This window comes from Podarcis cretensis, assembly GCF_951804945.1.
Source record: "Podarcis cretensis genome assembly, chromosome: 4".
Taxonomy (NCBI): Eukaryota; Metazoa; Chordata; class Lepidosauria; order Squamata; family Lacertidae; genus Podarcis; species Podarcis cretensis.
The window spans coordinates 42099955-42125910 of record NC_137173.1 but is presented as its reverse complement, the minus strand read 5'-3'; the positions used below and the strand labels follow the sequence as shown (position 1 = coordinate 42125910).

The following is a 25956-nucleotide window of genomic DNA, read 5'->3' as shown; positions in this document are numbered from 1 at the left end:
TGTGGGCTGACTCTGTCTCACACTCTGCTCTATGGTCTCATTTTGTATGGAAAATTTCTAATTAATGTTGAGAATTGCATGTGCGTAATTTGTCCTCGTTCATTCATATTAGTTTCTCTCTATCCACATGATCCATGCCCATAAGCTGTTGTGCACATTGAAACTTTTTTTTTAGTTTGTGACTGAACGTGAGTGCACATCATTTGAAAAGCTGGGCTCAGATGAGAGGGAATGTGCATTGCCACGTACATCAGAAAGGAATACTCTGTATTGACCTTCTTGAAAGAAGGTTATGATTAAAATGAAAAAGGTGGTGAATCACCCAAGGCAGAGAGAGACATTGCTTAAACACAAATAAGATTTATTGAGAAAAGAAAAACAGAAATTCGGACTTAGAGGAAAATCAAAGAAACATAAATTATCTGTTTCCTAATGACTTATGCTACAATCCTAACCATTTCTACTCTGACACAAGCTCTATCGAGTTTAATGGGTCTTATTCCCAGGTAACTGGGGTTAGCTAGCATTAACCATGAATTACGATGAACTACTTAAAAAGTGTAAACGTTCACACAAAGTACTGGGTAATAAATCAGGGGTTGAAAGCTAAGAAGCGCAATCTTTTGGCATCACCATCCAGAAAGGCAAGAAGGCTCAAACTAGATTTCCAAGGGCAACATTTACAGTTTCAAGATGGCGGTTATTTTGGTTCACCTAGCTTTTGAACTGATGCAGATCTGACAGGCAAGTTAGCAGCTTTTACGTTCAGTGTGACTATTTATATGGTCAAAGGCGGCCTAAGACCACAGTCTGCAACCACAGTTCTGTATCTTGGTTATTAATGAATGATTCTGAAACACTTTATACTTACAGGTTTAGTACCTAGCAAGGAGATGTGTGTTTAGTCGTGGTTTAGGCAGGAAGCAGAGTAAAAGCCAGTCGTATACAGATCTATTTTCAATTTGGGCTGAAACGTTTGCTGTGAACAAGTCAGCAGGGTTTGCTTTTTTTTAGAAAATCAACTTTTGCTTTTCAATGCATACACTTTTAGTAACTAAATTACAATAAAACATGTTCATATGCCTTTATATATATGGAAGATATATCCACTCCAGTCCCATTGCAAAAGCATAGCTTGAGCTTCTAAAGTCTTGGATTAAAAGACTATAGAAACCTGAAGAATGACAAGTCTAGAAACTCATACCAACAGCAATTTTAATAATGCATCCGCAATATACATAGACAAGGATAATTAATGATCAGGGACAATGCAAGAGGGAAAGTTGGATGATACACAATACAAATTAAACATTGCTTATTTTAATCAGAACAATACAGTACAGTTAGGTCTTAACAAATTACTACATATTATTGTATCTATACATAAAACTCACCCCATTTGCTAGCAATGTAATGACAGTTTGCTGAAAGAGCAGTTTCTCATCATGATGAAGAGGTAAAATGGTCTTTTATTGTTTCATATTTGCGAGATTAAAATTAGTAATTAGGTTTATTTTTTTACATAAGCACACTTGGAAAGCTTCTGCCTAGCTACTAAATGAACTGCATCTTCTGACAAATGAGATAGCATGTTAAATAGAACTGGGTCTCAGATGATTTCAGAATTCCATTGTCTCTTTTCCCATCATACATGTGGGCTGGGTCACTGGAAGAAATGCATATTTGTTCTCTTAATTCGATTGCATCATCAAACCTCTCACAGAACACACTCCACAAGATCTGGAAGAACACAGCCGCCATCCCAGCAAACAGAGCTGTCACTCCTCAGTAGACTAGCACTACAACTCCTGACATTCATACACAGTGCTGGTGGTAAAGCGTTTTCTTTCTCTGGACAGAAAAATAATATGCATACAGTCATACCTCGGGTTAAAGTTGCTTCAGGTTGAGCGCTTTTGGGTTGCACTCTGCAGTGACCCAGAAGTAACGGAATGCGTTACTTCCAGGTTTCCCCGCTCGCGCATGCACAGATGCTCAAAATGACGTCACGTGCATGTGCAGAAGCGGCGAATCACAACCCACGCACGTGCAGATGCACAGACACAGGTTGCGTTCTCTTCAGAATGCAAATGGGGCTCCAGAATGGATCCCGTTCACATCCAGAGGTACCACGGTACATCTATAAGGTATTTCTCACCCTGTGGTCTCCAAACTTTCCCAGCTTTCCTGCATTGCAGGGGATTGGACTAGATGACCCTGAGGCCCTTCCAACTCTATGATCCTATGAGTTCTCCCTCTGTCTAAAACTGGGGAGAAGGAGGAGAAGAAGAAGAAGAAGAAGAAGAAGAAGAAGAAGAAGAAGAAGAAGAGGAGGAGGAGGAGGAGGAGGAGGAGGAGGAGGAGGAGGAGGAAGAGTTTGGATTTGATATCCCGCTTTATCACTACCCTAAGGAGTCTCAAAGCAGCTAACAATCTCCTTTCCCTTCCTGCCCCACAACAAACACTCTGTGAGGTGAGTGAGGCTGAGAGACTTCAGAGATGTGTGACTAGCCCAAGGTCACCCAGCAGCTGCATGTGGAGGAGCAGGGAATCAAACCCAGTTCACCACATTGCGAGTCTACCGCTCTTAACCACTACACTACACTGGCTCTGGATCTCCAGATGTTGTTGGAGTACAATTCCCATAATTCCTGACGGCCATGCTGATGAGATTTGATGCCCAACAACATCAGGAAGCCCCACATGCACCAACCCTGGTCTAAAAGAAAGAGTTGGTTTTCTCTATACAAGACTTGCCAGAGCCAGAGCCAGCCCACAGATGCAGTGGGGTTGTGCTTCAGCCTCAGGTGGCAGAAGTACGAGAGGCGGCACCCCATCTGCCCCACCACTTCCACCACCACCAAATTTCAATATGAGAGAGACATTCCAGCGTGAAGTGCTGCCACTCGCTGGGTGAGAGGGGGGCATTCCTGTGATGGTGGAAGTGGTGGGGCAGGAATGGTGCAGGGGCGTGGCAGTGCCAACAGAGTGGGGACAGGAGACAACACATTCCCATTTCACCTCACGTGGTGAAATGGGATGCGCTGCCCCTGAGACTTCCCTATTTTACCACAGCTCCAGTTGACATCTGTGCAGTGATCATGCTGCAAATGCTGGACATTTCTGCTGCTTTCACTGTATAGAGAGAAATTCCACCTAGTCCAGCTTTCTGTCCTCATAGTGTCCAACCAGATGCCTATGAAAGGCCCAGGAAAGTGCTGTTGTGCTCAAGTAATTATTTCAGGCTCCCCACAGGGATCAGGTTGCACACTATGGGAACAAAACTTCCAAAAATTACTTTTGTAAGTGTCCCCAAATTTCATGGAGGCTCGATCGCAGTTAAGATCACTTTCAGCATATTTATATTTCAGACTTCAGCTGGTTTATCTGCTAGTCATTCTCCTTCCCCAGAAACCTGATGTTCTATGAAGATGGCCAGAATAATCAAAGAATCCTTAGCACAGTTCCCAGAAGGCTGTGGGGGTGTTAAACTAATATAAAACCTAATATGTTTGCAAGATAGGTATGTCCTTAGACATTTAGACAAGGAGTACAACCTCATCTGCCTATTGCCTTATAATTAGAAAAGTCCTCAGGATGCTCAAGAGATGCTCACAGCTAAACTATTTAGATAAAAATATGTCCTTCCTGTCTGCAGTGTGGTTCGGTTTTGGCCACTTACCTTGAAAAGTAGAGATATTTAAAAGCATGGGGTTTTCTGTGTTGGGAGCTGCTGCTGTCGCAGTCTCTTTTTCATTCCCAATCGAAAACCCTTGACCTTCTTCTGTGGTTTCTATAGCCTGTGGTTTCTGTAACTCTGGACTTGCAGTTGCTGAGCAAGAAAGCAAAAAGCAGAAAGTACAACAACCATGGATATTAAATGCTGGGTTAGCACAACATTAACATATAATCATGTTGTAACACAGGAACAAACAAAATTTACTAAGTATAGGGGGAACAGGTTTTAGCATGATTTCACAAAGTTTCTGTATACTATGGGGCTTACTCCCAGGTAAGCAGCCTTTTCTGAATACCATAAACAGAGGATCCAAAATCTGCCTTGGGTCCTTACTGGAGGGGGGGGGGCGGATAAGAAACAACAAGAAGATGCTTGGAAAATGTAACTTGTGGGACTTCCTGATAAATACAAAACCATAGTAGCCATTTTTTGTGAGCATGTAGCTCAATGTAAGCCAGGTCCATGAGAGGGCCAAACTAGATAGGACCTGGGAGAAATGTGTGAAGCATTTCCTAACTGAAAAACTTGAATTGCATGGGTGGGGTGCCCCAAATTTTGTCAAACCAGCTGCAGTGGAAGGGAGTGATCAGTAGTCCCCCATCACAATCTGCTAAAACCCACCCTCTTGAATCTGCTTTTTCCCCTGTAGGGAAATTTTGAGCCAGTTTTGACTGAGAAAACTACTCAAGATAGTAAAGTCTCTTCTCCCTCCTGCTACTGCTCCAATTACATTTGGAGGCAACAAGGGTGCATTAAAGGAAATTGTTGGAAGATACTTGCTGTTCCTCCAGCTCACATCTAGTTGGACCCTCAGTGTATGTGCTGCACTAGAACAAACCCTTCTGACCACCAACAGTTGCACTGAAATCTCTAGAGACAGCAGACATGATATTTGAAGTTCCTTCTCTACGTGTGTGCATTCCCCACCACCACTCTGCCCCAATACCAGCACTATGCATCACTGCATACACCTGTGGTTAAAAACAGTATCATCAACCTCCATGAAAACTTTCTATTGCAAGCTAGCATCTCACACAGGGTCTTATTTCAGCTGGTTTTAAACATTTCTGAGGATGAACAAATCCTTACATCAACTACCCTTGCAGCAATATTTCTTCATTAATTCTATGTTTTGATTTCTAGCAGCTAACACTGAATACTGTTCAAACTCCTTTACCAAAATTGCTTAGGGCAAATGTCCCAAACATTTGGAGCACCAGTTGGGAGGGTGTAGAGTGCTGGACTTGGACTAGGGAGAGGTGGGATCAAGTTATTGCCCAGTCTAGGTGGCCCATGAATGCTGCCTGAGCTCCTTGGAAGAAAGGTGCGCTAATGTTTAATTTGAATAATAATAAGGAACAACAACAATTTAAAAAAATAGCAACAAGAAGGAGCAGTTGTCATATCAGACCCATTAAAATACCAGTTTGCCCATGTCTTAAGATCTTCTGGAGAGATGCTGTTCCAAGTACTCTCTTTAATTGAGGTATGCTACTCTTTAAAAGAAAAAGAGGGCTTTTTTCCACAGTGCCTCTCCAACTTTTGAGTGCCTTCTCAAGGGAGACATGACTGGATCTGACATGACAAGCTTTCCTATTTGCTCTCCTATTTGCTCACACATGTTAGTTTGGGGGAGGGAGGGATGGAATGGTTTATTTCTGTTTTTAGCTTTTGAGATATTTGTTTTGTTTCATTTATGTTTTGTTAAGCTGATTTGCTGATTTTAAGGTGTGTTTATATATTGTCCAAATTAATTATATTCCTATTTTTGGACCTGGCTCTAGAATCTTCTGTTGAAAGACGGTTGAGAAATATTTAAAATTAAAAAAAAAACTTAAAAATGAGTCATTGTGAGTCATGATTCACTTATATCTATTGAATTCAGTGGTCTACTCTGAGTCCGTGGCAATCCAATAACAAATAAGCAAATAAATAAATAGCAGCTGCAATGTTTCAGTTTTTAATTCATTAAACTAATGGATTTTTAAAGTATTTTAATCTACTAAAAAAGTGAATCAGGAAGCTTATTTATTTATTTATTTATTTAAATTGGTTCTTTAATGTGAGTTACTTATTAAAACTGTGGGTGGCAAGCAGGAATGCCTCTTCGAAAATGACACTTGCAATGGCATATTGGGGGGGGGGGACCCAGCCTGTGGGCCTAATTAGACCTACCATGCCTCCTCATTAGACTTGCAAGGCAGTTTTTGCCCAGTCAAGCTCACCAGCTCTACACCCAATTTATATGACATCACATATGGAGCAGTTCAGGGCATGGCTGGACTGAAAGAGGGGTTGCAACTGACTGGCCCATCTCCAGAGATGGAGGTGGCTGCCCAAGGGAGTGAAGGAAGAATGGCGGGAGGGAAGCACCAACTTGCAGAAAATATGGGGTGCCCCCTAAATTATGCTCCACAGAGTTGGAGCATATGGGACCAGCGGTGCAATTTTATACATGTCTACTCAGAAGCAAGCCCCACTGAATTCAATAAGACTTTCCCCAGCAAGGCGTGTGTAGGGTTGCCACCTAAAGCACATATGGTTAATCAAGTTGCAGTAATTATAGTAATAAACAGCAGTTCAGATAGATGACAGTGCTGCCCATTGAGAAGACATGGCCCATTCACTCGCTGAATTAGCTTTGTTTCTCAGAGTAGACCATGACATTGCCTTCTGTTCGTGATATTGTTATAGGTGGGGGGAATTCCACCCACCCACCCAAAAAAAACCCCTAGAAATTAATAAATGGTAGGAGTCTGATGATTTGGAGTATTGAAGGGAAGATTGGAGGCCTGTGTTAAAGTACAGGCTAAGCTTCCTTCCTGTCACCTGGGATAGAGGCATTAACATGAGAAAAGGTGTTGTTGACCCATCTAGGAAGGATCTTGGGCCTGGGCAGATAGGCAGAGGTTGCCATGGTGATGGGGTATGTATCTGAGGTGGCACACAAAGAGAGTCTTTAGAGAAAGGTGTGCTGGGAAGAAGAAGGGAAGAGAGCAAAGGGGGAGATCCATCTTGGGCAAGCTGGTTGAAGGCTGACTGGGAGAGATGCCTTGCACTCCAGTGCTGCATTGCTGTGGGGAACAAGTAAGAGCTGGACTCCCTCCATGCAGACTGAAGGTGTAAATATGCAAATAAAACAGATTTCTTAAAGCAGGCTCCACTACATCTTCAATTATCCAGAGGAGCTCAAACCATCGGTGAATGCCTGAAACCCCCTGGAATCTTGCTACTGCTTGGCAGAGAGTGGGGGTGCCGCCCAACCTTTGTAAGAATATGCACAATTAATACCTTGTTGGAATGGAGTTTAATTTATAAGGAAGGAAAACAGGCAGAACCATCACTTCTTTGAGGTGAGTAGTCTCCAAAACAACCCAAAATCCTTGCTTCCAGAAGCTGATCGGCAGTGCTTCAGAATGTCCTACTTACTAAATGGCACTGTTCACATGAGTATTCTGCTCAGTGAACTGTTAAATGCACTTGGTGGCAGCAGAACGTAGTGTATGAATCACCCCATAATGAATAACAAACTACACTTGGCAAAGATGCACCGACACGACCTAAATGCAAGCACAGTAAAGAAGCTCTGATAGCTTTCTGGTTTTTTATTTGTCTTTTAACTGGCACGTAAAACCATAAGAACTGCAGAAGAGTCTAGCTAGCTCCAATGAAACAGATTTATGTTATTGTCTATGTATTCTCTTCCATTTATATTCCATCTTTCTTCCACCCTGAATCTAAACATACTTGTTGTTGCAGGAAGTCCCCAGTCCAGGAACTGACCAGAACTGAATTTCATATATTAATTTAGGCCTGCTTCACAAATCATGCTAACACAAACTATCATAGAATCACAGAATCATAGAGTTGGAAGAGACCACAAGGGCCATTGAGTCCAACCCCCTGCCAAGCAGTAAACTATGTGTGAGTATGGAGGCTCCCAGAGAGGAGATCACAGCCACTTTGCTTCTCATCAGTTGTTTGGCTGCTGCACCAAACTGGGAGAGGTAAACCATGAGCCTAGATTTGTACAACACATCAGCCCATACCATGGAGTTGGAAAATAATTTCCCCTCAGGCACAACTGGCCCAAGACATTTCCCTCCCCCAACCCCACCAGCTGCACTATAACTCTATAACTAGTCTATAACTGGTTTTAACTAGTCTGAGAGGCATCCTTGTGTACTTGGAAGGTCATAACTGTTGGATTACACATGGCTTTGTTGGTGGCCTTAAGCAGAAACTTAGGTTGCAGTGCAGTGCCAGACTGTGGGAACTGGAGGACCCATGGCCTTCTTCTGTAACATATGGCTTGGCTCATTTCTCTCTGTTGTCTAGAGCTAAGGATTCCCAACAGAATTTGCTTCCTTCTGCTTTCTGCTTATGTGGTCTAAATTATATAGACCAAACTTGAATCTCACCTATTGGTCTTTGGGTCCCTTTCTTCTTATAGTTCTTTGAACCAACCCCTGAGGTATCTCCAAACCAATTTGTTCCAGACCCGCACACCTTGATTTGCAATAGAAACCTATCACACCAGAACCACCTTTGTTTGTTGTCCTCATACAATTACCAGGGAGAAAGGTCACACTTTTACAACCTCTTCCTGTCCTGCCCTCAACTGCAGCATACAGAGGTCTCTTCACAGTTCTGGATCCCATGGAAGCCTAAACACATAGAGATTAGTGTACACTGGTTTGGCAGCTGTAATACTCACATTGGTCTTGCTTTCTCCTATAAACTACTGCATAGTCAGCCACATTCTTTCTCCAACTTGCACGGCGTTGTCTTCTTGTTTTCCAGAGATCTTAAACCATATAAAATAAAAAGTGTGGAAATGGTTTTCAGTGAGAACTGAAAGCACACATTACTGGTGCCGTAGTCACTCCTAATATCCCCATCATCTCCTAATTTTATTGCAGGGGTGCAGACACAATCCCATTTCTTCCTTTGCCTTTTCTTTCTCTAGAGCAAATGACAGATGGGTCTCCTCCCTCCTGCCCATTACAGCCTTTGTGAAAAATGGCACAGATTTTAAGGGAAGCTTAGAATAAAGTCTTTCCCCAGAGGTAACTGGCTTTTCAGCATACGCATACTGAAGAACCCTCAACCTATTTTCTTTTTAACAAACCAGCTTAGCACCACTTAAAACATGGCCTGAAATATCCGTTGGCAACTTCCTCTTATCAGGGACCCTATGAAAGCTAAGAGTGCAGGAGGCACATGCGAGAAACAGTGTGGGCATCATTTAATTGCTCACAACCCATCACGTGCTCATAGCCTTTCAATGCTGGCAGAAGGAAAGGCGATGGATCCAATTATTTGTGTTTTCCCTCTTCAGAGGTTGAGTCTTGGTGGCTAGAGATGGGGGAGTTCAGTTCACATTTAAAGGCAAATCTATTAAATTCACAGAAGCAGAATTCACAGGTCCTTCCATCCAAAAAAAAGGGTAATGAGACAGGGCAGATGGGCTTGATGATAGTATCTTCACCTCTTAAAAGATATCTACAGTAACTTGTTTTTTAATCAATGCATGCATATACTTGCTATCAATTAAGTTCACAGTCCTACCTAGTACACAGTGATTCATGTTAGTTAGTTAGTTAGTCAGCAAACAATTCAACAAAGCCAGCAATTCCAAAGGGGATCTTCAGTTGAAAATGTCTTACTTTAGACTCAAGGATGTGGCTCTCCCTGGCATGTGCCAGAGGGCGGCAGAAGTCTGCATCCTGGTTTTAACTAGTCACAGTGCAGGGGACTGGAAGTGACACACTGCCCTGACACACTCACTGCAGCCTGATAAAAGACGGCAGGTCGGTGTGGGAGAGTGTGATAGCTGCAGTAGCAGCAAAACACACACACAAAGGGCGGGGGGGGGACATGGAGAAAGAATTATTTACAAGTCCAAAACAAAGAAGGACATCTAAGAAGCAAGGAGGGAGAGAACCTCTCTCCCAGCGAAGCTGCTAGAAAATAATACTAATTGTGAGTGAGAGATGGGGGAAACAGAGAGGAGAAATCTGCAGCTACAGAGACAAAGCAGAGGCAGTGTGAGAGAGATGTGAAAGAACAGCTGTGAAAGAAAAAGAGACAGCTGAGGTTACAAACTTCAGTAGAGAGGCAAGAAAAGCTGAGAGAAGTTGTATGGGCTGCTGCAATCGGAAACACCTGTATGAAACCTGGAGCAAGGAACCATTCCAGGTCTTTGAGGCCTCCCGTGTGTTGGGGGGGGCACAGGGGCTCTTACATGGAACAGGAATCCTGACACACAATGTGTTGTTATGTCCGAACCAAGAACTGCATTCACTTCAACAAACTACAATTTAAGCTGAGCCAAGGTCAGAAACCGCTGTTTCAATAAACTATAGTTTGGCCCTACCCATAGTTTGGCCCAATTCAGATGTAACCAATTATGGTCAGCTTAGCTCAGGAAGCAGATGAAGATCTCTTCCTCTGATGCATGTTGGAGGAGGACAGAGGACAAGAGGATGCTTGAGTCCACGTCTTGAGTAGGCTCACTCCTATTATGCTAAAGCATAGTTTAGCATTATGTCCAAACAGGTGTTATATGCTTATCTCCATCTTGTGGTGTGTGTGTCAGAGAGAGAGAGAGAGAGAGAGAGAGAGAGAGAGAGAGATCCCAGTATGCTTGGCGTGCTTGTAAAAAAAAGAAAAAGATCATGGATTTTCACCACCATGAGATGAAAAAGGGTTTATTGACAAAGTAAAAGAAGGAGTTGCATTAGACAACCATCTGTACCTTTTGAGTGAGTTTCCCCCATTATGGTAAGCAAGGTAAGGCAAGGAAAGATTACCTGGCTTCCTCTTCCATTTTCCAACATGATACATACATGAGCCCAATATAACGAGAAACACTGCAACAAGAGCTCCTTTTAAGATGAAGAAGATTAAATGAGGCAAAAGTATTGTCTTCTGTGGATTAGGTTCTAAAATTAGAATGAAATTGTGAAAAGAATTACCTATTTTAACTCACTTCTGACAGGTAGTTTTACAAAGAGCTCTGTTTGTACTTTTAATGACATGCGGCACTGTGTAAAACATTAATATTACCCTGTCAATTTATTTAATCATTTCAATTAACTACCTTGCGCTTAACTTTTTCATCAATTAACCATGTATAATAAATGTTACATGAACTCAACAGAGTCTATAACTTGACGGGGGCGAGGGCAGCACACAAAACTATGTATTGTCATACATTGCTTGAAAATCAGCTTTCCTAGGAATAAGCCCCACTGAACTGAATGGGGCTTACTTCTGAGTAAGCATGCATAAGATTCTAGACATATCCCACCAACTCTACCAATTCTAAGATCTTTTCATAAGGAGCAATCTTAGTTAAAACCAAGTGAATCTGTTATCAGACTGAGAAATACTCTTAAGTCTTTAAGTCAAGCCACTAGCCCATCCAGTACAGTACCATGTGCTCTGATTCATAGCAGATTTTAAGACCTCAGAACAATGCCTGCTGCTTGAAAGCCTTTTATCAAGGGTCCTTCTGCATGCAGACGTATGTACTCTACCATGGCACTATGCTTTCTTCCAGCAATACAGACAGCTTTGTTAAGTATAATTGTTTAATGTGCATTGAATGGAGGGGGGGAATCTATAATGTGCCTATATAGCATGACTAGAAATTTCCACTGAAGCTGAAGAAGAGCCTAACAAGTGAATCATGAAGTGGGGATGTATCTCTGCGCCTCGATCACAAGATGTTTAGCTCACAGTCATATGAAAAGGATTGTATTGCAGGTCTATGCATATGCTAATCTGTAGACATCCATCTTGGATGGGGTGCTTTCTTTGTTCCAAGCTACTGAAAAGAATGGATGTGTGAATCTCTGTCTCCAGCAAACAACCTGAGACTAATGGAGGCAGCAATGGAGGAGAGACAGAGCTCAGAATCCAACGTATTAGTAATCTAAGATATTATGGCTTCTGCTGGGAGCAGTGTAAAAAATATGCATCTAACTGAAAGTAACTTTTATTGTTTTAAGTTGTTTGGAATTAAGTTCTGTAAGTAAAGCTTCTGAGCCATATTTTGGCCTGGAGAATATTTAGTTCAATACAAGCATCAGTTTTTATTCATCCAGCAGATTGCATATGTGCAATATTAATAGTCTCAATAGGGTTTCGTGCTGAAACATAACTTGGTTTTCATTCATCAGGTTCTTCCTTATTACATGAAGCAACACCTAGCACCTGTAATTCCAGGTGGTTTTTGATACATTGTGTAAGGAGGGAAAAATAATCTCTGCTAAACTATGAATATCATTTTTAATTTTAGCTGTAAATCAATATTTCTAACAGTTTCTTAACAGTTAATGAACCCAATTTCTGTTGTGCCATTTTAAGGGACAGTCTACCACACTGTGGGCACAAACTTCACAAAAAGTTAAGTGCCTGTAGGTTCTGTTGATTAGAACAGAGCAAGTCAGTCCAATTGGCTTAGCATGGCCTAAAGGTACATAATGTTGGCAATGCCATGAATAAAAAAATAGTAATATCCTTCTATTCAGTAAAATTACCAACCTTCTTTTATTTGGAGGTAAGTGTTACTGTACTTTAATAACGTATTTGCAGCAGGCTCTTGTCAAACAGAATGTATGAAAGATATACAGTTACAACAAAATTACAGTACGTATAACTTCCAGTGGTTGGGTTGGCTATTGCACTTGCTACTCATCTTAGAGCATGGGAATACCCATCTAATACAGTGGTACCTCTAGATACGAACGGGATCTATTCCGGTGCCCCGTTCACATCTAGAGGCAAATGTAACTAGCGACGGCACATCTGTGCACGTGCGCATCACTTTTCACTGCTTCTGCACATGCGCGTGACAACATTTTGAGCGTTTGCACATGCGCAAGCAGTGAAACCTGGAAGTAACGCGCTCCGTTACTTCCGGGTTGCCGCGGAGCATAACTCGAACATGCTCAACTCGAAGCGTATTCAACCCGAGGTATGACTGTACTCACGTGTAAGTTCCAGTTGAATTGTGTGACTGTACTGATACACACCATCCTTGGTAAACACCTCTGCTGTATACTGTCCGATATCCTGCATATGAGTGGGACACAAGCTCAAGCTGCCATTGTTAAGTATAAGACATCTCTTGCTGTCGTCTATGCAAGTTGTAATATTCTGGCCGTCCACCTTTCCTATTGTGATATTGCCCTTCTTCCAAATCACATCATGAAGGTGGGTGGCTTGTTTCGTGGTCTTCATCTCAAGGAGCATACAATCACCAAGTGTTCCTTTGGTGAGACTAAGCTGCAGTTTGGATTCTGAACACAGAGCAAAAATATAGTGGACATACATTTTACTTCGATCCTCAAAAATGTGTGCATTAAGTAGATTTGAAAGAATTTTGAAAACTTTCATTTCACTGAATTAAAATATTTCAATTTTAGGGGTGCAATTCAAATTTCAGCCATGAAACTGAAAGCAAAGTAGTAAATGCAACTCTCAGGGAGCTATTCAATTTGAAAATTATATTAGAATGCCTTTTAGCTGCATAATGTAACTTCTCTGCCCTAAATCCGCTCCTAAATGTGTTCCTCTAACTCTCCAGATGTTTTGGCTATTATACAGCTGAATGCTGCAAACGCATGACACTTATTTTATAGGAGTAACACACAGTCCCTTAGAGGGCCTATCTGATACTTACGTGTAAGCAGCAGTTCCTTTCCGTTACTGTATTCAATGCGTCCATCCTCAGTATATGCTGCCACTGTATAATACCCAATATCGTCCAGCTGAGTGGGACACAAGCTCAAGGTGCCATTGTTATAGATAAGACATCTTTTGCTATGGATTGTACAGTTTCCTTCATTCTGACCATTGACCATCATCCCAATCAAGGCTTTGCCTTTCTTCCAAATCACGTTGTGAATGTGGATTGCTGGGTTCCTGTTCTCCAGATCAAGGAGAACACAATCACCAAGCGTTCCATTGATGAGGCGATCCACTTTGGATCCTAAGCATGTCAGTAAGATGCAATGGGAAGACATTTAATTCATTGACACCCAAATTGAACAAAGCATACCAATTAATAAATCAAAAATGTTCAGATTTCAAGAGGACATCTAAAAATTTCAGACACAAAACACAGCACAAAAGCAAATTCAAATCTCCATAGTAAGACATCGCTGGTAGAATTCATTTCCCAGCTGTAATCAACATAATTTCACGCTTTTTCAGAAGTGAAATATGACAGCTTTTAATATAGAACATCCATTTTTAGCATTCTTATCTGACATAATAAATCCCAGGAACGTTTATACCCAATATATCTTTTGTTTCTTTCTTTGTTTAAAATATTTTATCTCACTCTTCAATTATTCCAGGGTGGTTTACAAACTGCTCTTAAAACAGTAAAGCACCAATAATTAATATCTATCCTTTCATTGTAAGTAGTTGCAGCAGCACCAGGTTTTATCCAATTGGATTCAAAGAAACCGGGAGTGGATTGTTCAAAATGGTGGGTGTAGAATGCCCTCTTGAATCTAGTAATTGTGTCACTGGCTGCTTCTTCCAAACAGTCACTGCATATTGAAATAGTCAACCCAGACTCAAGTTTTTCCAAGCTTACAGATGTGCCAGTATGGTGGGACCACCCCCATAAAATGCTGAAATCCCATTAGTATGCAGTGCTGCCCCATGGAGGCTGCAACTGTCATGGTTAGACACAACTACCTATCTACATGCTCATCTGATCATGCCATAAATAAGTTTGACCATGATTCCCCTCTCTCAGTAAAACATGTATAGAAAAAGGGGCATGAGCTCTGGCAAATCCTCTTTACCACCTGGTTAGTCACATGATTGTGTGTGCACAGTGGGACATAGCCAGCCACTGTTCCTGCAGTACACTGAATTATTATTTTACATCCAAGAAGAGTTCTATGATAAAAGAGGTTTGTGAAATTTCAAAATGTTCTAAATGGACAAGAGCTGTCTCAGCTAAAGAGACAGGTAAAAATACTCAAAGTAAATAAAAAATAGGCCATTAAGTCCACCTCCTTGCCACTGGTCATGATTCTCCACACACTAGCATCCTGACCCCTGAGCAGTCCTGACCCCTGAGCTGACAACAAGCAGAGAACAGACTCAAAATGGACAAAGAGATAAATATCTAAAATGTTGTTAAACAAGCTATATGCTCTCTGTAACATGTTCCCTTTTCCAGGCAGTCTCACCAGAGTATTGACTTCCGCGTGGAAAATCAGCAGATTCATCCAAAGCCTTATTTGCTCGCATGCCATCACCAAAAACTGGACCAGAAATATAAAAATAATAGCATTAAGAAAAGCTGCATATCAAATGGTTCTTTCCACCATATGAATAGATAACCATAAATAATACTACAATCTTAAGGCAGAAATGTATTAGTTTTAGAACATGAACCTGGAGGGCAAAGTTCCTGTTTCCTAGTTGCCTCCTCATTTTGGAGTTGACACAAGGCTTTGGACATGGGCATCTCATGGACCAGTATGAAAGCAAGAATGCTGGATTGGATGAGAGTTTGGTCTGATCCAGCAAGGCTTTTCTCATAGTTTTATGTTACTATTAGAGACCTTACAACCAGCTCCAGATTTTCTTCCATCCCATCACAATGACAGATGTGTGGACTTTAATCATAAATTTTGACAAAAATATGTATCCTTTCTTTCTATATCTGTGATTTTTTAAAAAGGCATGCTGTTTTTTAAACATATCTGCAATCTCATTGGCTTCAGTTTCTTTCTGTGATCAAAGCACCATTATCAAAATTACTTTACCTTATTGTTTTGTCCATTATCTTATTATATTAAAGAGATTTGGGGGAGGGGGTTGACCAATCTGGCCAAATACATTTGACTCCTGCTTTACCGAAGGACTAAATAAGCAATTTCTAACATCAATAGTAATACTGTGCATTAAACTTTTTGAAAATTTAAGTATGATTCACCCTTTAAAAATGTATCCCATTCACACACCACTTACAGTTCTGCTTGTTGGATTTACACTGCATTTGATGCAATTACAGCAGACTAAATCTTAGTACTCTGATATACGACAGTCACTATCTAATCCTACACATAAGCATGACATACCAAGTCACTGACTTCCATGAAATATTTACTTAGTTGTAGTTCATTCATACTGCGGGAGGCAGTGGAAGACAGAAGTGCCTGGCGTGCTCTGGTCCATGGGGTCACAAAGAGTCAGACACGACTAAATGACTAAACAACAACAACAACAAGTTTATTCACATCCAAGCCAAAAAGAACCTTACCTTGAAGAACAAGTATATAAACCATTGACGGGACAGGAAAAATAGAAAATGCTTGAGAGTTCATTTTGGTAGGATGCTGTAGCAGGTACATCAGAACACAATATCCTCAGAAACATCCGTACAGTAACAGATCTTCCATAGCATTGCCTGGAAAAGATAAAGGGCTATTCTATCTTGATTTTAAACTCCTCCTCCTAGGTTCAGTGTAATTTGTCAAAACAGAGAAGCATGGGAGAGTTGGTTCTTCAAAACAGAAACAAGGTGGTTTCAACCACTGTATGAAATACTCATGCAAATTGTTGGTAAATGTGTTACTCACATGCCTGAATGTACAGAAATAGTACCTTGTAAGGCAAATGCATGTGAGAGCAAAAAACAGAGATCAAAGATAAGAGCTACAAAGAGCAGAGAGATGTGGATGACCAGTCCATGATTCAGAGTGGGGAACCTGAGGCAAGTGTTGAGTTGGGGTATAATATTTAATGAGACTTTAGTAATTAAAGTTACAGCCACAGCAGAGCTTTTTTACAGCAAATCCTATACATGCCTATATAGAAGTAAGTCCCACTGAGTTCAATGGGGGTTATTTCTAGGTAAGTAGACATAGCACTGATTATATAGATTCAAACTCCAATAAGCCAGTGTGTTGTACCCCAAACTTGTTGACCAAACTGGAATGGTGATGTGTGAAACAGCAGCCATATTGAGATAGCTAGAAAATAATGCAAAGTACCCAAGAGTAGACTCAAATATTAGTTTTCTAATAAAGTCACTGACTCCGAGCTGACCATTTATTTAATATACTTTGAACTCTTCATTCCACACAACCAATTTCCAGGCAATGTACAGCTATTAAAACATATTCTATTATAAAGCCCTATATGGCTTAGGTCCAAGCTATCTGAAATACCACATTACCACATATGAAGCTGCCTGGGTTTTGAGATCTTCAGGGCAGGTCCTTTTCTTGGCCCCATCACCCTCATAGGCACACTAGGTGGGAATGGACAAAAGGGCCTTCTCGGTGGTTGCTCCCAGACTCTGGATATTCTTCCTCCCTGGAGAATACAGACTGGCTTCCTCCTTGTTGTCCTTCCGCCATCAGGCTTTTGGGAATTGACCACTTTAATAAAGGGGCTGGTGCTGTGCTGCTTCTATTGCAATTGTTTGTATACCGGTATTTTAAACAAGATTAGATTATTATTAATGTTTAATTGTTTTTAAATGACTGTGTGTCCCCCCCCCCCAATGTTTCTATGTTTTTAGCGATTTCTTTTTTTTTTGTATAAGCTGCCTTGAGTCCTGTCAGGGGGGAAAGGCGGGGTATGTGTAACTAACTAAATAAATAAACATTAAAGAAATAAGCAGCAGCAGTAGTAGTAGTAGTAGTAGTACAGTGGTACCTCGGGTTACATACGCTTCAGGTTACAGATGCTTCAGGTTACAGACTCTGCTAACCCAGAAATAGTACCTCGGGTTAAGAACTTTGCTTCAGGATGAGAACAGAAATCGTGCTCCGGCGGTGCAGCAGCAGCAGGAGGCCCCATTAGCTAAAGCGGTGCTTCAGGTTAAGAACAGTTTCAGGTTAAGAAGAGACCTCCATAACGAATTAAGTACTTAACCCGAGGTACCACTGTAGTAGTAAACAATTACAGTAAGAGGACCATTCAACAAGAAGAACAGGTTAGACAACCCTAATTATGAACAAATTCCTTGATATTCAAATCTTTAAAATACAGACTTCCATACTTCCAGCAATAAACTAACCAGTTGCAATCCTGTACTCACGAGAATAAGCCCCACTGAACTCAATAGAACTTATTTCTGAGTAAACATGCAGTGGGCTGCACTGTAAATCGAATACTGTGCAAGCACCAGGGCAAACAAGAAAACCTATGAGAAGAGAATAGCTTAAATTAACCTAGGGATACAGTATATGAATGATGGTAAGATATGTTTACATGGTTGCCATCTAGAGGCCAGAAGGCAAAAGTGTGGTTTTTTTGAGGAAAAAGTTGGCACTGAGCATGCTCAAGGCCTGTGTTCTTGGGAGCGGTTCCAAGATGGATGCCAGTGTAAAAACTGTATAAAATAAACCAAGAAATAAAAGCAGCTCTAGTTCATCTTATCGCTGTAGCTTGCATTCACTGTTCTGCCCTGCTGTCCATTTTGGCATACTGCTGTGGCTGCCTTTAGGGAAGCCTTTAGCGCTCCCTGGCTTCCTCTTGGAATTGCCCCACTTCTGCCCAAACTATCGCTGTAGCATTTGCTGACGCAATTGATCCCTGCCCTGTGTTCATATTATTATGAATGCAGTGCTTGCATCTTACTGGCGGTGCTTGGAACGAAATCTAATTTAGCTAAAGCTTAATTCTGAGCGTCCCCTGGGGAACCAACAGTAACTGTGTGTGTCTGTTACAAATGGAACTTTTCCCCTTACTTCGTTACTCGTTGCAAAGAAGTACAGGACAGGCTGCCATATTTTTCTCAGCATGTAGGGCACCGTGAGGTAGATTCAGGGATAGATCAGTCTCGGTAGTGAAGTAAACACTGAACATCTTAAATACACTGGACTAAAGTTGAGCCACTAAACACCAGGGACTGAGCTCTTGTGCCACTGGGATGGGGAATCCACATCCTAATCTCATCTGTCCTACAGAACTGTTAAAAAAATATTGCGTTCACACTGTGCACACATGTAGCTATGTGTATTTGGGGGGGGGCAGTTTCTCTTTACTTTGGGAGGGGAGCAATGCAGGGCTGGGCTTTCTTTTTTTTGCAGCAACAGCTCCCTGTCTTTTTGTGGCTGTATGGTTCAAAATACTCAGGATTAAATATGTCTTGATTCTTAATTGGCCAGGAGGTTTTGGTGCAAATAAATTAACTCTTCAGTAGGAAGCCTCTGAATGCAGAAAGGATTGTGCTACTTGCCATGATTGAAAATATTTCACTGGCTCCAAATCTGGACAGTACCTACACAAACCAGCTGAACTCTGTGTTGCACCTGTGTGACATCTCTTCAGAGACAGGATCCAGCCTGTCCACTTGCTTGGGGAAAGGTCTTTGTTAAGTTGTGCGTGAACATATCAGACGACACAGCGATTCTTCAAACAGCTCTTGTTTATTCACAGGCCAGAACACAACTGAACTGAAGGGTTCAGCCAGCCTGCTTATATGGAGCTCCACTACAGCACAAAAGTAACCACTTTCTGTAACTATCCAATCACTGAACGTCACTTTCAATCCCCTATTTGCATATGTGGACCTGAGTGAAAACTATCTACAGTATCCTCCTGCTGGCCCAGGGTGAGAACTTCAGTACATAACACCCTTGAGAAAACTTAAACAGGAGCAGTGTCCCAGGAGATATCCAGAGTCTGTATGTTCTGAATGTGACAAGAGCTTTAAGTTGGAGCATCTGGCTTAGTCCTGCACCGGAGGATGCATTCTGGAGAAAAGCTCTTTAAGTGTATTGAGAGCTCACATCTCACTCGGCCCCTGAGAATTCATACTGGACAGAAACCATATATGTGTCATGAGTGTGGGCATAGCTTCAATCAGAGATCCAATCTTACCAAACATCGGAGAATACATATGGGCCACAAGCCCTGTGCATGTGCAATGTGTGGAAAAATAATCAGCGCCAGCTCTGCCTGTAGCAAAGGATGCACACAGGAGAGAAGCCATAAGTGTCCAGAATGTGGGAAGAGCTTCAGCCTACCATCTCATGTCACTCATCACCAATGGATCCACAGTGGAAAAAAAGCCCTAAATGTGTGTGGAGTGTGGGGAAAGCTTTGAGCAGGGCTCAGATCTCATAAACCATAGAAGAACCCGCACTGGTGAGAAACCCTATAGCTGCAACCAGCTATACCTCAGTGGGTATTCCAGCCTCATTAAATGCCAGAGAATTCATACAGGAGAACATTCGTATATGTGTGACGATGCAGGAAATGTTTCTGGTTCCAGCCCAAGCTTCTGCGACATCAGAAACACTATGCTTGACATAATTAAATCTGAATGACAAATGCCCTTTGGTGGTGGGCAAGGCGTGCTCAGGCAGTATACAAAAACTAGAACTGAAACATAATCCAGACAAGGTGAAGTTGATCATGCTGGGTAGCCTAAATACCTATAAAGGGATGGAAATGCCTGTGTTGAATGACTCCTCCACCACCACTAATAGATCGAGTTTGTAGCTTGTGAACATTCCTGGATCTAGGCCTCATGGGTGAGCAAGTCAAGGCAGTTTTATCAGCTTTGACTGATTTACCATCTGTACCCTTTTCTGGGACAGAGGGTCCTGCATACTGTTGGGGGCATGCCCTGCTAATTTACCAACTGGAGTAACATGATGTCCTCTATATGTGACTGCCTTTGAAAGCTGTGCAATTAGTTCAGAATGCGGCAGCCAGATCAATCTCTGCTGTTAAAACTGCATGTAGCACTCCAGTTCTGTAATATGCTGAGATATGACTGAACATAGCACATCTGTGATCTGAAACCTTTCTTGCAGAAGAAAACAGGTGGACTAACACTGGGAAGAAACAGCAGGTCAGGCAGACTCACCATACTGATCAGCTGTAACAAAAAGCTGGGCTTGTTTCTTCATGCTAATGTGATGAGTTCTAAAGCTGTGGCATGGAATAGAAAAATGAAGGTGAAGCTCATCACCAGGGTTGCTCTTAATATTGTAAATAACAAGATGGGGGCGGGGGATTGCATTATAACTACTTAGCAAAACTCTATGAAGTACAGTGGTACCGCAGGTTAAGTACTTAATTCGTTCCAGAGGTCTGTTCTTAACCTGAAACTGTTCTTAATCTGAAGCACCACTTTAGCTAATGGGGCCTCCTGCTGCCGCCGGAGCACGATTTCTGTTCTCATCCTGAAGCAAAGGTAATATTTCTGGGTTAGCGGAGTCTGTAACCTGAAGCGTATGTAACCTGAAGTGTATGTAACCCGAGGTACCACTGTAAAGCTGTTATGTACTGAGCTGAATCCTAGAACAATAGGATCCAGAATGCAGCAGTCTGATTGGTCCGCAGGAGCCACCCAATCCAGCTCCAGGTAAAAATGAATCAGTGATCTGATTGGCCTGTAGGAGCAGCCAATCAGGCTTCTGGAGGAGGTAAATCTGCAACCTGATTGGCCTACAGGAGCAGCCCGGAATTAGCCAATCACACAGGGCCCATTGTGTAAATAATGTATAAATACCTGTAGCTAGATGTTTTGGGGAAAAGATTCATTCATTGCTACTATGAGCTGAATAAAGAGCATGAAATTCACACTCGACTCCAAGTATATTTCACTGGCAACGAAGGTAGGATTCCGCTGAGCTGACTGCCACACACAGCACTGCAGCACCACCGCCTGCCACACCGCTGCCTCGCACAGTGTATCCAGGCTTCAGCTCTGGGACCCAAGGAACTCAGAATGGCAACCGACAGAAGCTTCTTGCTGTTCAACACAGCATCAGGAGACTGGGAAGGTACGCCACCCGTTTCAACTTCCTCCTAGAAGCTAAAGAGGTCACCAATGACGCCAAGAAGAGGACAACATTCCTCAGCATCTGCGAAGAGGAGGCATTCGAAATTGCCCGGGCTCTCCTTGCACCGGAAGACGTCGCTACTGTTTCTTACAAAACAATAATGGAATGGCTGAAGGGGCACTTCTCGCCGCAGCCCTCGGTGGTAGCTTGCCGAAATGCCTTCTACGCAAAGCGGCAAGCCCCTGGGGAAACCATAACCGGGTTTCCATTTGATAAGAGAATTATGGCTTCAAGACATTCATGTCTCCTCCTGCAATGTGTAGAGATGGACTGGCATCGCACCCACTGACTTGCACCTTACCATGAGTTCAGGATCAGTGAGAAAGGCTGCAGACTTCATTCAATGTGTGTTCTTAATTTAGGTCTCTCAATTGATTTCTAAAGGTTCTGTGATAAAGGCTTTCAAGTACCAAGAGAAACAGGGAAGGAGGGCGGGAGGTGGGCAAGACCCCTATCCACATCACAAACACTGGATATCAATGCCCCTTATTTTTCACCTGGGAATTCTTTCTAAAACTACCATAGTAGTAATTTAGCTCAACCCTAGGACAAAATGCCTCTGCACTGCATTGTCCGGTACTGGCTTTTAAGCCACTCTAGACGCATGTAGCAATTTCCCCAGCACTTACACCAATCTTCAGAGCCATGGTTAGCGTTTCTAAGCAACAAATGTCAGGAAAGGGTAACTTATTTTACAGCTGCCCCTCTAAAAAGCAATGAAAAATGCTGGCGTGATCCAAACTATATATTTACTTATAGGAATGCCGTATTGATTTGAATGCAATTTACTCTTAAGTAAGTAGATTTAGGATTACAACCTGAATACTCTGTCCGTCACGCTAGAAGCAATGTTAAGATGCCTCATGTCCACAAGATGGTGTTGTTATCTCAAGAATGTATTCCAACTGTGTGTGATCGTCAAGGCTACACAGGATGCAAAAAGCTTCTCGTGGTCACTGGATAGAATATTAGCCAACATACCTAAGGCATTTGTTGCAGTATTGGATAAATACTCCCCCCCCCCCATGAAACGTCTTTCTTGTGAACATTGCAAGCATAGTGTTGCAATTAACGTGAAATATGATCGCCTGCAACATGGCAGGATCTGCCATACCCCCCATATTCTATCAGTTTATGACAAAACTAAATCAATCTGTGGCACAAAAAAGAGGACAAGAGCTCAGTCAGGAATAGAAGTGGCAGCACACAACTGTGTTGTGAGCAGGCTCTTCAGGAGCCTGCACAAATAGCCCAGCTATTTTTGTAACATTAGGCTTTGGCAGGATTGAGAAGCTGCTGGAACAGAAACAACAAATGTATTTTATATATTTGTTTTAGATATTCTGCCTTCCTTCCACAAGCACTTTCAAACAGCATACATAGGTTTTAAATGGTAATATCTTATTAAAGCACTGAACAGACCCAGACCTATTTAGCTTCAGCAAGGTTCCTGTATTGTGTGCTTTCAGCCTATGCCCTAAGGCTAGAAGGATAGCACCAGAAACATAAAATGCAACCAAAGGAACCTCCCAAATACTCCCAGGCTAAATTGTTGACTAACCTGCCTTTCCTGCCTCTTACTGTAGTCGCTTAAACTAAGGTTGTAGTCCACTAAAAAGGGGTCGCAGGTGGGAATATTTGTTTGCAGGAAGCAGACCAAGTGTTCTCAGACAGTGGCAGCCTGCCAACAGTTCCTAATTTTTAAGTATTCCTTTTCATGCTGCTGCTGGCCTGAGCAATGCCATAAGCATAAAACAAGTTCTTGAGGATCATGTGCCACTTCTGAACTAGATCTGCCTTCCCAGCATTGTGGCAGATTCTTGGGCTATTGATGCTTTAGAAGAACAAAATGTGAACAATGAAGTAACTTTCAAAGCTGGTGTTTCACCCAACCTATTTATTGTTCAAATTTTCTGTTGCCTTATTGAATGGCCGCAGCCAATTACCAGAAAAGGAGCAATATTGGTCCTTGTAGAAGTATAAAAGCAATGGCTATTTTCCCCTCTTTTGCACCCTGATTTTCTCATTCTAGGTCTGTTGTTGTCTACTAGTTGGCTTTATTAAGAAAAAAAATCATTGTCAGCAGAACCCAAGCTTGAGCTCTGCTTACGAAACGACCAATCAGCAGAACTAGCTGAAGCCTTTTATGGCTATAGTTCAACTGTAAGGCAATGCTGATACATCATATCAGACAACAGTGAAATAACATGGCACATTCTCATTACAGCAAAATCTACTAAGTTTCACTTTCAAAACAAAACATTAATCTCACTGGTGGCTCCCATTCCTGAATGAGGACATTAAAAAAAAAATTTTACAGGAACTCCAATATGTTCCTCAATATTACCCTGTCCTCCTTAGTGCAGTGCCCCAGTTCTCAGTTTGGGATCATTTCCCGATGGGTGTAGAATTGATTTTGCAGTATTTCTTGAAAATGCCTTTTCAAGAAGTCTCAGCATAGGAAGAAAGAGCCCTTTGAACCTGTGGCAACTTTCCCTGTCAAATCTAGGATGCAGAGCAGTACAAGTGAGAAGTCAGTCATATCGGGGAAGGAATATATATCATACAAGAAAGCAGCTCCCATAATACTGTGGGTTCAAAGATGACTGAGGATGAAAATATGGAGACACCATCTTTGCTGGGAGATCAGAAGATGAGCTTGGCAAAAGAAATCTTCTCCATGTTTCATTTCCTTGTCAACTGAGCTTCCCCTTTCCAAGGGGTTGACTGGATGAGAGCAACTGGTTGGAACTAGCTTCTGCACAAGATCTCTATTCACATGATGAAACAGACAAGAGTCTGAATATTATCAGGTGAGAACACACATCTTGGAAGCCTGTGTGACTCAGCAGTATCACTGTTTCTGTTTTCCAAGTCCATTAACACAACTCTTCTACAACAGCATCACACCACGAGGGACATCCTTGTTGGGAACTCATTCTGAGGGGGAAAAGAGAGGCAAACACTGTGAAACACTAAATCACATCTCTCATAACACGAAGAAAAAAATGTATCCTCAGCAGGGAACAAAAACTGGGTGCTTGGCTTCTGCTTTCAGAAGCTTTAAGTAGCCTCTTACAGTGGGGCTTCCATACATGCTAACTAGCTTTATGGTGGCATTTATCAAATCTTTCTATCTTTAACTACCTGCCCACCAATCTCACAGCCTCGATATGAAGGGGCCAATTCGTACCTTCTGAAAGCCTGCTGGAAGACCCCTTGATTTCATTCCTGGTTCAAACCATGTCCAGGGTAATTGTTCATTTAAGTGCTTCATCATGAACTCAGAGTGCAGTTTCTCAAGGCTCCACACAACCTGCTTCAGGAAGGCTTTTTGTGGCATTGTCTATATTCAAAATTAACTGCTCATCCAGATTTCCTTTTGTGCTGTACTTTCCATGCACAGGTCCACACTTTAAAGCTCTGTGTCCGAGTGGTGTGGGGTTTTTTTGGGGGGGGGCAGTGTCCCAGTGCTTTCCCTGGGAAAATCCACATTTACCACTGAATTGACACAACGGCAATCTGTAAAAAACCTGATTGTCATTTGCTTCAATTCAGTTGTAAAACACAAGTTGTTCTGGGGAAAGCACTGGGTCAAAAGAAAAACCACTCGACCTGGATCTGGACAGCCAGGACCTGTACCCAGAAACGTGGCACAAAAGGAAGTCTGGATGAATCTAGATAAAAACCAGAAATCTCACCACAAGTACAAGGGTCACAGCAGCTCCTTGTAAGCTGCCAGATGGCACTTGGACCTTCCTTTCTCCATCACCCAAGCCAACATAATTGCACTAACTGATCTTCCTCAGATCAGTAATTCTCTAGTTATACATGTGTGCTCTCAGTACTTCCTTATGGCCAGAGCTGACATGAATGTGCTTCCTTTACTGAGTGATCAGTGGGCAATTTTCTGACCGGTCAGTCACAAACTGCACCAGGCAGCCTTCTAAATTAATTTGGCACATCAGTGGATTATCAGCTAGTGCAAATACACTTTTAACTACTCAACAAGTTGTAAGCAACAAGTTATTAAGAAGGAAATATATAGGTTTTCAACTTTCCCATCCAACAACACCAGTAGACAGATAGTTAACTGTTCCAACTGCTCAAAAAATAAGGTGAACAGATGCCACTTCCAAATGTTGTCTAGGTCACTAGGATCAAATCAAGCAACTATTGCTTTCACCCATCATCAGTGACCCAGAATTAATTTACGATTTACTAAAATTAGATTATTTTGCTTCCTTTCTTATTATCAACCCCTAACCTGCCACCTTCTGCTCAAGATATTCCTCTTTGTACTCCTCAGTTCTCTGAATCAAGGCAGATTTTTTAATAATGCATTTTGTACTCAGATTCCAA

The 25956-nt window shown here is 41.9% G+C and overlaps 2 protein-coding genes across 8 annotated transcripts in view; both read right to left on the bottom strand.

The window, feature by feature from the left end:
• Positions 1-640: 640 nt before the first annotated feature.
• Positions 641-16211, bottom strand: LOC307215461 (uncharacterized protein). 3 transcript variants are annotated; one of them, XM_079974694.1, is made up of 8 exons: positions 16044-16211; positions 14965-15039; positions 13434-13742; positions 12742-13050; positions 10555-10686; positions 8457-8546; positions 3683-3832; positions 641-1851 (listed from the first exon to the last, which is right to left on the bottom strand). In XM_079974694.1, exons 1-8 carry the CDS (start codon positions 16132-16134, stop codon positions 1718-1720), a joined length of 1290 nt encoding a protein of 429 aa, XP_079830820.1. In that variant the 5' UTR covers positions 16135-16211; the 3' UTR covers positions 641-1717. The 3 variants fall into 3 exon arrangements, with proteins under 3 accessions (XP_079830820.1, XP_079830821.1, XP_079830822.1); XM_079974695.1 differs by having other exon boundaries at positions 641-1666; XM_079974696.1 differs by lacking the exon at positions 10555-10686.
• Positions 16212-23458: 7247 nt separating this feature from the next.
• Positions 23459-25956, bottom strand: part of ILDR2 (immunoglobulin like domain containing receptor 2) — a 41306-nt gene continuing 38808 nt past the window's right edge. For all 5 annotated transcript variants that reach the window (XM_079974798.1, XM_079974796.1, XM_079974799.1 and 2 more), the window contains one exon: positions 23459-24534. Coding sequence is in view for 2 of the 5 variants with exons in the window: in XM_079974797.1 (XP_079830923.1) it covers positions 24499-24534 (36 nt within the window). In the remaining 3 variants the exon portion in view is untranslated. The remainder of the gene's footprint in view (positions 24535-25956) is intronic.